Genomic DNA, 14,380 nt, shown 5'->3' with positions numbered 1-14,380 from the left:
GCTTTGAAGGATAATCTAATCATTCATATGAGAGAAAAATATAGAAAAAATTATTTTCAAAGCTTTTGTAAAGCATCGCATAGCTTGTTTTATTCATTGCAAGTTTTTTTCCTAGGTTTTGGTCTTGTTTTATTCTTCTCAAGAATATAAATGTAGTTAGTTAAAGGTACAGAAAGAAATTTGGGTGGAGATCGTGTTTGTGCTGAAAGGGGCAGAATGATTATCCCTGGCATGTCTTCTACATGTTATCAAAGATGTTAAATATAAAAATGGATGTAATAGAGATGTGGGTAGTTGGTTGTAGGGATTTGAATAGCTGGCAGCAAAGCAGAGCAACTCAGTACATGGAGTGTGGTGGGTCTTTTGTGTGTTGTTTTTTGTTTTTTTCAAAAATACTTGCTCTCTGATGAAATTTGAAGTTTTAAATTAGCCTATTGTATAATTAAAAATTTTAAGTACATTTTTCTGTCATCACAGACTGAAACCAAATTAATGACATTTAAATGGAAGAATGTGGATGTAGTCTTATCTTTTAGAAATAAGTTGAAGTCTGATTTCTTCTCAGAAAAGCTAAAAAATCAAGAATTGTACTCATTTGTTTCCAGTAATCAAAATAGTATTCAAAAGAGTCTTAATTGTGCATACCCCTATATTAAAGAAATTAAGAAAGAATAGTGAATGTGATTAAAATAAGACTACCTAAGTGTGTGAATAATATTTAAAAAAAAAAAAAAGTTAAATTGCCATCTTGCTGTCTATGTGGAAGACAATTCTCTGAAATCTGGCAGGTAATAAAAATGTTGTACTCTTGGGCATTGGTATTAAATTGAAAATAAACTTGAACAGATTCTTTCCTGTCATAATTCCCGTTACTTCTGTGGCGTTATCTCAGTGAGAAGAGGAATAGTTTTCTTATGTTTTTTTTTCCTTCTGTTTTGCTTTTTGCACTTGTATTTTATTTTGTTCCTGGGAAAGAGAAGAAAGAACAGCAAGCAGCCTGATAGTACTCTAGATTGTTCGCAAGCTGGAAAAAAATGTAGTGTTACTTCTCAGAAATTGCTGTTGAGGCCTGAAAAATGGTAAAATAACTCAGTGGGGTTCCATATTTATGTTGTCTCACTGATTCTGAATAAGTTTTTACTAAATTACAGTTGCTCACTTAACACTTGACAAATTCAGTTCTGTGATGTAAACTTTACACATATTTTGGTACAGGTAAATACTATTTAACAGTAAAAAGATTCATTTTTGAATCTTAGAGTTTAAACTTGGTTCTTTGTTTCTCCCAAATCATGGGATTAAAGACTTGTAGGCCATAGTCTACCCTCATTTATCCAGCTGGATTGCTCTTGGTCCCTTGCAGACTATGCAGTGTTACCCGGATTGATCTGCAAGCTGTGGTGGATTTGGCTGTTCTGCTGTTGATAAATTTGACTTATTTGATTATATCGGTGTTGATTCCAAACTGCAGACTAAAAAAAGTAGTAACGTTATTGTTTTCACGTTATTGACTAAATATAGCTTTGAATATGCATATAGAGCTGGTCTACCGAATAAAAATGGGAATCAAGAGTTACTTGGTTGTCGGTTGGTGGGGAGCAGGCAGGTCTGCGTGCGCCTCGGTGCTCCCTCGCTGCGTGCCCGCAGCCTGCTCTTTGCTCCGTTGCTCAGCGGGTGGGTTGCAGGTCTAAGGCCCTGGGGAAACGCTGCCCGGGCAGTAGGGCTGTGGCATTATTAGATGAAGGGATGTTACCGCTCACTGTTGGCCTTTTTACGATTATTCCTTGAGATTTAATTATTACACCAGAGAAGAAAAGTCCTGTGGTTGAAGCAGAATATTGGTAGGTGTGTTGCTGTTTCCTCACGCTTGGCTTGGCTCGGAAAACTGAATTACCGTCAGCTTTCCGCTCTCCAGAGCAGTGGGAGTGTGGGATACCCTGACTGTGGGCAAAAGCCAGACAGTGCAGTACTGCGGCATTCACTGAGCAGTGCTCTACAGGGATATTTCAGTGGCACTTCAGAGATTCAGCTTGACTTCATTGAGGTTTATTACCATCATCTAAGAGAAAATCAGAATTAGTTCTGCACAGAGCTACTCAGGAATCTTCATTTTGCTTCTCAGCACTCCCTGGAGCTTATTAGCCACAGCTCAGTGCCAGAGCCCATCTCCCTCCGCATTTGAGCAGCAGTGTGTCCAGCCAGTAATTTAGACAGCCAGGAAGGATGGTGTGGAGCGCCTGAGGGCTTCTGCGGCAGTCATCTCTCTCTGGCAGGGCTGGAGCTAATGAACAGAGTCGGAGCTGAAGCTGCTGCAGTGTGAACTGTTAGATTCCCTCTGCTCTTCTCAGTCTCCCAAGTACTGGGAGCATAATGCTGATACACCTGAGGTGCCTTTGCATGGCTCTGCCTTGGGTCCAGAGGGCTTATTAGCTCAGGCGCTGCGCTTCATGAAAATAGATAAGCTCTTTCCAGTCTCAAGTTTACTCTCGATGTAGTGTCGAAGCATCTTATGAGCAGTGCTGCTCAGTGCTGAACCTAAATTGTGTCCGTATGGTGTGCCTGTACCCACAGCCTGGTGAATCTGATATGTGCCCCGTGGACCTGGATAAGCTACAGATAACTAAGAGCTGAATATATTTACAGTTAGATCATTGCAAATGTTATTGTGCACTTTGAAAGAAATCTTTGATTTTCAGTCTTAGAATTGCCCACTTCCTAAACTGAAATATAATTTGGTATTATTTATCACAAGTAGTTTTCAGAGACAAAAGGGTGCTGGAAGGGAGAGGAAAGGGAAAAATAAAATGAGATAAAGTATTTAAAGAGAAAGAGGGCTTCAAGTATGCTACACACTGGTGTGTTTCATAGACAGTCAGAAATGATCGCCTTGTATAGGTCAACTGTCTGCTTGAATACATTGCATTGATTGTGGCTGAAGAATTGGTGTTAATGGAAGATGTTAGTGCATAGTCAACTCCTTTAGCAATAGTCAGAGTCTAAATTATTAAACACGGTTGTGGGTTATCGCTAGGAATTCAAAGGCTGAGCAGGAACACAGGAGGTTATTTTGAACACTGTTCAAGTAATAATTCTGTCACTGGTGTTAGAAGTGATTTTGTTTGCAGCAGTACCATGCTTTTGTTGCTGTATTCAGTGATGTTTACATCTTCCTTTCAACATACTTACCTACACTTTGCGTTTCTTAAATTTCAAACCTGTTCACAGATTCAGGAAAAGCTGTGGAAATAAGGTGACTGCTGTGACTCATGTGTGATTGCTGTGACTCAAAATTTCATTGCAGTGCCTTCTAAGAATTGTCTTTTTTCTACCCTTATTTTATTTTTCAGGTTTTTGGCTCTTAAAAATGGTATCTTGTTCTTAGCACAAATGTTTAAGCACAAGAGAATATCTTACAATTATTTTCCAGCACTTGCGGCTGAGCTGCTCGTATGCAGCATGGCAGAATTTTGCCTCGTGGTGATGTGTGTAGTGCCGGGGAAGCCAGCCGCGAGAAGCCTGCTGTAGCGTGTGTTGTCTGCACACACAACTGAGTTTACAATCCTAGTGTACGCTGAAAAATGATAAGTGGTGATAGGCAGCTGAAGTACTTTAAAAGAGTTATGATGATGGTCTCTTATACAAGTCACAAATGGATGAATGTTTTTCATTTTCAAATTATGACCGCACAGTTTCAGCAGTGGAAACTCCTGAATTAAACAGCATGTTGAGGAATGGGTATGGCCAGTTTGGAGACTTCAGATCTTCCTCAAATGAATAACTGAAAGTTCATGCTTTTTATCGGAGGAAAAAATGTTAAAGCAAAATTACTTAGCAGTGGATAGAACTCTCCTGGTAGGATACAGCTTCCTATGACTTAGAGGGATATCCCAGGGAAGAGTTTAGTGTTTTTCTCTGCCCTTCAGTCTCCCAAATGCAGATTATAGCAGCGTTGCTTTTCTACCACCTCAGATGAGTTTTGTTCAGACAAAGCAGGTGCTCTCTAACACCAGAGTGTCTTTTAAAAAAAAAATCATATTGCTGTTGAATGCTTAAGGTGATGTGAGTTGAATTTCCACTTATGTTTATGAATTTAAGTTTCACAATAGAACATAGTGGACTTGATTCTTAAACCTCAGTGGTTAAGTGTGGCTTTTGTTTTGTTTTTGAAACAAAGGTACAGAATCCCACTACCCAAGTTACTTTTGGTGAATGTGTTTCTATTGACTTTGAAATATCAAGATTCTCCCTGGATTTTTATTTTAGTTATTTATTTTTAAGGAATCTTAGTGAAAATTTTCAAGGAAATGTCTTTTGGCATTCTGTTGCAGTTTTTTTTCCCCCCCAATCAATATTTTAGAGTAAGAACATCTTCCAAAAATATGCAAATGATGGGTACTTTTGCTTGTAATATTGAAGTTGAAAATAATAACTTTCAGCAGTGTTTAGTCATTTTGGATTAATTAAGCTACTTTCCTTCATGCATAGCCATTTGTATAATATTATTCATACTGTGCAATTCTGTATCTCTTTTAGCCTGATTTTCATTAGCGATCCCTTGTTTTTCAGTGACGTCCTCTCCATTCCCCTTTCACCATGCATAGGAAATTGATATTTGCATATTAGAGCAGATGTCTTCTGTACCTTTTCTTTTGTGATAGCTTTGCATATTCACTGGGTTGCCAAACTAGTGCTAACATTCACAGAAGCAACTTGGTGTGCAGTGGAAAAGGAAATGTGGGTAATTTTGAATGACCGGAAGTCTGAAACATTAAGTTGATATCTAATCTCATTGATTAAAGACAGAATTCATGAATTAACAGAATTCATGAATTAACAGAAAAAAATAAAAGCATTTTGTTGCAGCTACAGTGTCACTGAAATGATTTGTGTGAGATGATTAGTTTACAGAAATATGGTAAATATCTGGTTATATTAAGAAAAAATATGTACAGATTCTTATGCTGTTCTCATCATCTACCTCTAGACAACTAGGTAAGTTAATGCAAGTTTCAGATCTCAGATGATTTGTTCATTGATATTTGTGATGTTCTAGGTTCAAGTACTACAAAAAGAACTTGCAGCATCTACTTCTGAAGATACTCATCCATACAAAGAGGAGCTGGAAACCGCCTTGGAACAGTGTTTTTATTGTTTATATGGTTTCCCTAGCAAAAAAAGCAAAGCAAGGTACCTGGAAGAACATTCTGTACAGCAGGTAAGATATGTATTGTTTAATGTCAGTGAAGTATCCTGAAGTGAAGAAAGATGCAACCTTGTTTGGTTTTAATGCATCTTAAGATAATTTTTGAGAAAGATTACAGGTTTTTTTTTTCTCAAAAATGATTTATTTTATATATTGTCGAAAATAAACTTTGAGTGTGCTCTTAAAAATGTGGAAGACTTTATGGATATAGAGGGTCAGATGCTTGAAGTGAAATGTTAGTATAGTTTTATTCACAACAGTCTGCCATTTTGAAACTATTGACAAAATGATTTTAATGAGCCATGACTTTCCTGTTTTCAACAGAGAATTTTGCGCTCGAGAACAATAGAGAGGAAAAGTCAGCTTGAGAGAAGAACTTTAGCAGCCAGCCTTGCAGTTTATGAATGTGAAAAATGTCACTTTTAAAAATGATGCAAGTAAATTATACTATAGCTTATTTTGCAAAATCTATGATGATGAATATTTGGTAGCTGATTATCGCAGATGCGTGGAATTAGTTCAGTTTGGGAGAACAACTGCAGAATGCCATGGGAAGAGGGTTGCAGTATTAAAAGAGGGACAAAAAAAGCAGGTCAACAATCCTCTGCCAGAAACACAATTGACTTGTTAAAAACCTCAGATGCTTTTGCATTTACCAAATGCAAGTGGTCATAAAATTATAAATGAATGACAGTTTTATTCAGTCAAAACAATTATCTGGCTTCTTTGACAGGCCTTTTTAAATACACAAATACTGTTATAACTCATTGAGTATTTGTGAATTTTTTCTCAAATTTACCTCTTTGGAAATTAAGATAAGAAGATGGAAATAGCTAAGGAAAAGGGAAGTACGAGGAGAGTACCCTCTGCCAGAAACAATGTCACATTTGGGCAACTCTGGATTAAAAAGTCCTTACTGAAATCATTGGCAGATTGGGGGGGGGGGGGGTTAGTACACCTGTGACTTCCCTGTTTTCAGTAGGGAAGCAGAATTTACTGTTGGGAATGAAATGAACAAAAAGAGAAAAAACTCAGCCCAGGACAAGAAAGCTGTGAAAAACTTACTCTTCAAAAAGAAGAAAAATGAAAGGGAAAAATGAGGAATGAATTGAAGTGAAAGTGCCTTTCTTCAGAGAATTTTAAAAATGTTTGAGTCTCAGAATTTTGTCTGGCAGCCCTTTCATTTATTTGCCTTACTTGAGTTTGAAATTTAAGCTGTAGAGCAGGTGTAGCTTTTCTCTTCTTCCATTTCTTCCCCATGATCTCAGTGTCCCTTGGGATACTTGCAATTGATTCTTGCTCAATTTTTCAGTGAGATTGACTAAGTTACAGTCCAATGCCTTAATCTTTAATCAGTGAGCAGTTATGTTATATTCATGAGCAGCATATACTGACAGTGCCTTTACTTCTTTTTTTCTTGGGAGGTTTAATTTGTTTCCTGCTAGAGTAATATGTATTTTGTGCTAACTAAAAAAGCCAAACAAACTAATTTTTAGTAGACTTCTGAATTTTGGAATTTGAGATAATTTTTCCCTCTCATCTCCATCCCTCTTCAGGTGGATTTAACATGGGAAGATGCCTTATTTATGTTTGAATATTTTAAGCCTAAAACACTTCCAGAGTTTGATAGTTACAAAACCAGCACTGTGTCTGCCGATCTGGCCAACCTTTTGAAGAAGACTGCTACAATTGTTCCTCGAACAGACAAGCCTATGCTGAGCTTAGATACCGTCTCTGCCTATATTGAAGGAACATGTAGCAAGGTATAACTAATTGTTTAAAAAAAAAAAAAAATTGAAAGGAGGAAAAATTATTATTGCATTATTTTTATGTTGACTTTGAGGTGGTTTGGGGAATGATTCACTTTATGATGCTGGATTTCCTCAAAGAACTGCATTTAAGTGAAATAAGAATGATGCTGCCAAAGCTTTTGGTCTTGAAATGGCAAGGTGTAATGCTGATTAATGTGGAGTTAGTATGAGATGTTCATTAGTGTTAGTGCTCTCTAAAGCTATGGAATGTTTTCACTCTCTTGATATTCAATAGCTTCATATTTTGTGACAAAAAAGCTATTTTCACTTCAAGAAAGAAGCAAGCGTGCAGCTCTTGTAACATGTACCCTTTATTAACCTTTATTTATTTATCTATCTATTTATTTATTTTTCAGGCCCCATCTCTCCCAGATGGTGCAGACTATTCTCCACCAGTAGTGACTGAGTTGTACTATCTTCTGGCAGACTATCATTTCAAGAATAAAGAACAATCTAAGGCCATTAAATTTTACATGCACGACATTTGTATTTGTCCAAACAGGTGAGTACTGTTGAATCCTGCTGCACGTTATTCATTATTCTCACTTCTTCACTACTGAAAAGCACACAATGAGAGATTTATTTCCACATCAAGAGTAAAACACCTGTCTGCAATCTATTACCATAGGTAGATTATATAATTAAAGGCATCTTTGAAACAAACCAACAAACAAACAAAAAGGCTAGTGTTAAATATTTGATAGTTTTAAAACTTAAAACCAAAAAAGATGAAAGAGTAGGGGGGGAAAAGTGGGACTATAATCAGGAATAACTGGGAAGTGCAAGGATCGAATCAGTATTCTTTCTCTTTTGCATCTTTTGTTCTTGGTTTTTGGCATGTTGATGCATGCCAAGGAGTGAAAGAAATGCCACTGTTTGATAGCATAAAGGACACAGATATCACTTCTTAATCGATTAACTGTTTAGGTTGACTCTTTTCTAATATTTATTTTGCTGCTAGAGAACAACTCAGAATCAAGCCCAGGCACAGCATTTAGGTGATGTTTTAAACTTAACGCTTTTTTTCTTGCAAGCTTACAGGTTACTGAAATACCACCGAGATAAATTTTTTTTCATCTTAACAATAAAGTATGTTTTGGGAAACGCTCTTATAGACTGAACTGCAGAAATCTTAAAAATTATTGATTAAATTTAGGGCTTGCATATTAGATACTAGCTGTCAGTTTAATTCTCGTTGAAGTTGATAGATAGATTAGGGTTAATGACAAAAGCCCGAGTTTGAATGGTTTGAGAAAGCAAACTATTTCTGAGTTCAGGGACATAGCAGAGACAAGAGGGAAAGTGAAGGCACAGAGCAATTTTACAGATATAGTTTAATGTTATTGAATCTGCTCGCCTGAGAACTGTGAGTAGATCACTAAAACTTTTCTTTGAAGCCTGATAAATTACAAAAAACATTTTTCTATGAATTGATAGGGTTTTTTTGAAGCATCAAACCTATAAGTAAATGACAATGCTGTGCAGATTGACTTTAATCTATGAAATTTTGTTGCTCGGAAGAAGCTTTATGTGGTAGCATAGTATTTTTACCCCAGTCATCTCAAATGTTGCTTCTTCAGTTGTCTATATTACAGGTCTTCTTCCGTTCTCCTCAGGAATGTGTCTGTTAAGGTCACTTGACACAGGGGTAGGCTTGTAGTTGAAATAAGCAAGCAAAAATGTGAAAACATTATGAATACGACTATTTCTTTGGTGTTAGAATCATGGTATAATTGAAAAATTCCAGAGTCATTGACCCCAAATGTTAATTTGAGATTACATAATATGGAAACTACTCTTCACACTGTATTGTCAAGATCTAATAAACACAAGGTTGGATACTTAATTGTCTCTTCAGAAAGCCATCTTTATTGTTCATCAGAATTTTCTTTTAGGAATGTATTTTGGTTTGTGTAATTTTTATGTTGGAAAATAACAATGATAAAGATCATTCACTGTTCAGTCCAACAATGTAAAATATCGTAATAACTGTCTGCTGGACTACAGAGATGGCAGGATGTTTGGACAGGACAGCGTGGCTACTGAGAAAAGGAATCAGCGGGCATGTTGCCATTGGAAATATGAATATACTCCTTTTGCATGGCCAATAAACCTGATTTCATTTATTTTTCATATGTGAGAATTATTGGGGATAGTGCTTTATTAGGAAACCATTTTTAATAAAGTAAGCGTGATTTAGATTTGTACAGAGTCTTTTTCACTGTGAGGAAAGGAAGAGATGCAGAAATCTGTTTTGGAAGAGCATACAATGAAGAAAAAGTTGGAAAATAGTGAAATGAGCGTCGTCTTTGTCGTTCAAGGTGATGTGCAGGGAGTGGTTCATGTCTTATGTTCTTGTTTGCATAGGTTTGATTCATGGGCTGGCATGGCTCTGGCTCGAGCAAGTCGTATTCAAGACAAGTTGAACTCCAACGAACTGAAGAGTGATGGCCCCATCTGGAAGCACTCTACTCCTGTCTTGAATTGCTTCAAGCGAGCCTTAGAGATTGACAGCTCTAATCTCTCCCTGTGGATTGAATACGGCACCATTTCCTATGCCCTACATTCATTTGCATCCCGACAGCTTAAGCAGTGGAAATCAGAACTTCCCCCTGAAGTCGTGCAGCAGGTGGGAGCTGATTTAGAGCAGTGCAAACTTTTTAAATTTTACAATTTTTTTTTTAACCTAACAACTTTCTAAATTAAATACTTATGTTCTCTATACTACATCTTAGACAGTATGGGTACTTATTAATACTGGAAATTCTAATATTCATTTGTATAAGCTGCTGGTGCCAAACTCTATTGAAAGTTGTGTTTTGTTTTATTTTCCTGCCGAAAAACCAGTTTGAGCCTGATGTTTGAATTATCTTTTAAAGATTTTACAAAATTATTTAAACCTTTTGGAAAGGGGAATTATATTTACCTTGCCTTTTGGTAAATGCTGTGCATTTTTTCCAGGAAAAGATTAAATGAATGCCTATTTAAATAATGAAAAGATCAGAAAAATGTTCTGATATCTGTGTTCGTGTGTCATATCTTATGTTCAAAGACATTCCCCCCCACACCTACTTTTTTTTTTTTTTAGAGGTTTTGGGGTTATTTACTTAAACACAAGATCAAAATAAGGAGTTCAGTAGATTTTTCATAGAAAGTTATTGTTTAGTAATTGCATTAGCTTTGTATGCCTAACAATGATTAAAAAGTTATGGTGACTATGAAGTTTACTGCTGAGCCAAAATGAGCAATTGCAAATGCTCTCTATGACCTTGATAGAGTTGTTAGGGGAAATGTTTTGTTTGCTGTTTTTGACCAGTAAACTCAATTTCTGATACCACTGTTCTGACTCACAAATATTATATAATAAAGAATTGGAAGCTTCAGAAGCAAAGAAAGTGCTGCTAGTCAGTGGCTATATATAACCTATTAGTGTTTGAATTGTAGAGAACGGTATTGGGAACCTCCTCTGTTTCCAGAGGGGTGTATTTACAGCAAGATGGTAGGCAGCTCAGCTGCAAGAGCTGTGTAGCCGCATTAACGTTGTGCTCCGCTTAGACTCTTACGCAGCGACTGATTCTGCTAAACAAGCAGGTGGTGTAAGTGTGCATATTAAAGAGGAGCAAATGGTTTATTAAATAGTAGTTTTGAGTAGATGTGTACTTGCAACATGCTAGCATGCTCAAAATCTCTTTTCTCCTTTCCTATTTATTCAGAAAATATTAGTGAAAAGACAGATGAAAAATCAGGCCACAAACCTGTCTCATTTTCCTGATTCAGTCTCTAGTTTTCCTGTTTCTACTGCAAGGATTTGGGAAGTCGTGCTTACTTTAGAAAGCAAACAAAATCCATGATTCTTTCCTGGAAGATGTATTCTGTCACATGATCCATGCTAATTGTTCGGACTGTATGTTTTTGGTTGTCATCTTTTTTGTAAATAAATATATTTGATTAGAATTAAGAGGTGACAATCATGAAAGTTCTCAATGCTAATTTTGCAGTGTTGCTTCAGAACATAATGGGTTTTGGTGACTTCCAGTATTCTTTCTTCCAAAGTTGAATTTTTCTCCCTTCCTATGGGAGAGCAATTTTATTAATTTTAATTTTATTTATACTTTCTTTTATACTTTACTTAATTCATTAAAATTTCAGAGGAGTGAAAGTATAAATAAAGACAGACACGAATCTTGTGATTATTTATCTGCATATAAGTACTACCTCAGTTAATGTCTGCAAAGCTCACTATCTAAGTCAAAGCTTTTCTCAGTGTTGTTGCCCTGTGTTCAACAATGTGAATGTGTGGATGACAAGTAACAGTACAGTTTTCTTCCTATATGCTCCAAAATTAACTACTCAGAAAATGAAGTTATTACATTTCATGCCCTCATTCCACCAAAAGTTTGGTCTTACTGTCTTTTGGTCTCTTGGCTACGAGGGACTTACTGAAGAAATGCATGGCTGATGCTGGGGTTATTTTTTTATTATCAGGTATAAGGCACAATGCAGAGCAGCCAGCTTAAGCTTCTATATATTAAATCAGAATATTTATTTAGGACTTCTTCAGTCTTCTTTTTTCAAGTGAAAGTATTAAAAAAAAAACATAATTTCCTAAGCAAAGCGCCACTATAATAAAAGGTAAATTGGAATGAATTAATATCCCTTCCATGGATGTGTCTGTTCAGGAATGTGTTTCTCATATGTAAAACCACACTCTCTCCTGTTTAAAACAGTGGTCCTTACAAAATATTTGTGAAAGGAAAAGATAAGTTATAGTTCTTCAGGTGCAATGAGCACTTAGGATACTGGTATAGCCCAACAATTTAAATTTTATAAATGTTTTCTTCAAAGAGATAAAATAACATTTATGCATCTTTTGGCCTCATATTTGATGTGGCTTTATTGGCAGTTAATTTGAATTTATGGTACTGGTTTTTTTGGTTTTTTTTTCCTTCCCTTGGAAAAAAAACGGAGTCCTCTTTGTATGTATATATATGTCACAATTAGGTGTATAGTAAGGATATTTCTTCATGAATGGTGGTGGTTTATAGTGGCTCTGGCAGACCTTAGTTGCAGAACAAAGAAAATATTTCTTTTCCTTTTAAGAGTTAGACAATTGCAATGATGAAGTGGTAAGATTACTTTCCATAGACACGTTTATTGTTTTTCAACAAGTTTACTTTTATCTGCATGTTCTTACATTTTTGTCTTACCATTTTATTCTAGTTATTTATGTCAGGAGCTGTTGGAATGAGCAAAATCCTACCCATAAACACCGTACTCTATGGGTCTTCCAGATGTATTTGATCACTTGGATGTAATTCCATGTCTTTTAGGTTGAAAATATTTTAAGTGATGTACCTTCTTTATGCACTTTTAGGTGCAGGAGTATATTTTTTGCATTGTTCATCCCAGCTATAGCAAATTCACACATTTTCAACGTTTTGTTCCATCCCAGATGGAAGAGCGTCGAGACAGCATGTTGGAGACGGCCAAACTGTGTTTTACATCAGCATCTCGCTGTGAGGGAGATGGCGATGAAGAGGAGTGGCTTATTCACTACATGCTGGGAAAGATTGCAGAGAAGCAGAAACAGCCTCCTGTTGTCTATCTACTTCATTACAAACAGGCAGGCCACTACCTGCACGAGGAAGCTGCACGATACCCAAAGAAGATTCACTACCATAATCCACCAGAACTTGCCATGGAGGCATTGGAGGTAAAAGAGGAAAGTGAAATACCTAGACCTGAAAACATTGTTCTCTACAGATAACAGAATACCAGTTACTATTAGTTCTTATTATTAGGCACATGTTCATGATGCTTTGCATCTGGGGACATTTACAAGACTAACGCAGAATAAAATCAAATGTGTTATTCAGACTGTTTTTGTTTTAAAGACAGTTTATATATACATTCCCAGTATTAGACAGACAGAATTTCCTCTTCTGGAGTTTGCTGCACTCAGTTCATTAGTCAGTTTTCAAATCTGAGTGTGGATAGACTTCACCATTATCTCATCTCTCTGACAGCGTAAGGTCATGCATCAGTTTGAATAATAGTCATGACACCTTTGCTTCCACTGTGCAGTCTGGTAAAAATAACTGATTTAGAACATTTCCAGTGGTGACCATCCATATCTGCTTTCATTGTTGTATTTCATAAGCTGCAGGGGGGCTGATTCAGATCTTCTCCTTTACAAGCAACTTACAAAGGCAGGAAAAGTCCTGTTTAAGTTTAGGTAACACAACTGTCTTTGTAGAAGCTGTAAGAGTTTGCAGAGAAGGACTACTTGTAACTGGTTGCAGAATTACAAATTTTCTACTGACTGAAGGGACTTTGGTGTTTTCTAGGTATACTTTCGACTTCATGCCTCTATTCTGAAACTTGTGGGGAAACCAGACTCTGGAGTAGATGCAGAGATACTGGTTAGTTTCATGAAAGAGGCTTCTGAGGGACCGTTTGCCAGGGGCGAGGAGAAGAACACCCCAAAAGTTGCAGAAAAGTGAGTGCTAATTTCCAGGAATATCCTCTGAAAGCATACATGTTCCAAATAAGAGCAGGTTATTTGTGTGAGATGTCTCCATAGACAACTATGTGAATGCTAAACTACAGTATAATAAACTTTTAAAGTGAAGGTGTGTGAAATATAAACCAAGCAAAGTGATTAGAATTAACTCTAATGTTTGCATATTCCAGGTATCATATAAAGTTAGATTATAGGCTAATCTGAAGTCTTTTCAATAATTGGCACAGCGTAGGCAGCAAGGGAACAAATTGGAACAACTTTTGTCTTGTGATCTGTTTTGAAGCCACTGTTTTTATTTATTAATAAAATTATTTTTATTAACTATGGACAGACCCAAAAGCAAATGACTTCTGGGCATAGCTTAAGTAAGAGACTTTAGGATTTTATTCCTTGTAATTTGTCTTGCTAACAACTGTAAGATAAAGAATATTTTCCTGTTGATCAATGATAGGGAAAAATATAACCTGTGGTAAAAGTCCATCATTTAGAATTTACTAGTAGATTTGATTACTGTATTGGAAATATCGTAAGAACATAGTCTCATTCTTTTCTTTGTATGCATATATACCTAGTATGTTAACGCTCTTTTTTAAAATTTTTTCTTCCTCTTTCCAGGGAAAAGACTTGCATGATTGATGAAGACTCTCACTCTTCAGCTGGAACAGTGCCGGGCCCTGGGACTTCCCTCCCCTCATCCTCCGGTCCAGGTCTGACATCCCCACCTTACACAGCCACTCCAGTTGACCACGATTACGTCAAATGTAAAAAACCCCGTCAGCAGGCAACGCCGGACGGTACAGTCCCTGTTCTCAATACTGGCAGCACAGGGAGGTGCTCTAATCA

At 36.6% G+C, this 14,380-nt stretch overlaps 1 protein-coding gene across 3 annotated transcripts in view; it reads left to right on the top strand.

The window, feature by feature from the left end:
- CABIN1 (calcineurin binding protein 1) overlaps positions 1-14,380 on the top strand; it is a 129,491-nt gene that overhangs the window by 22,918 nt on the left and 92,193 nt on the right. For all 3 annotated transcript variants that reach the window (XM_067307303.1, XM_067307302.1, XM_067307301.1), the window contains exons 21-27: positions 5,054-5,215; positions 6,760-6,966; positions 7,371-7,516; positions 9,382-9,643; positions 12,467-12,727; positions 13,362-13,513; positions 14,153-14,331. In XM_067307303.1, the coding sequence (XP_067163404.1) occupies positions 5,054-5,215; positions 6,760-6,966; positions 7,371-7,516; positions 9,382-9,643; positions 12,467-12,727; positions 13,362-13,513; positions 14,153-14,331 (1,369 nt within the window). The remainder of the gene's footprint in view (positions 1-5,053; positions 5,216-6,759; positions 6,967-7,370; positions 7,517-9,381; positions 9,644-12,466; positions 12,728-13,361; positions 13,514-14,152; positions 14,332-14,380) is intronic.

This window comes from Apteryx mantelli, chromosome 17 (assembly GCF_036417845.1).
Source record: "Apteryx mantelli isolate bAptMan1 chromosome 17, bAptMan1.hap1, whole genome shotgun sequence".
NCBI lineage: Eukaryota > Metazoa > Chordata > Aves > Apterygiformes > Apterygidae > Apteryx > Apteryx mantelli.
Note: the sequence above shows the minus strand (reverse complement) of the source record. Positions and strands in the feature narration are given on the sequence as shown.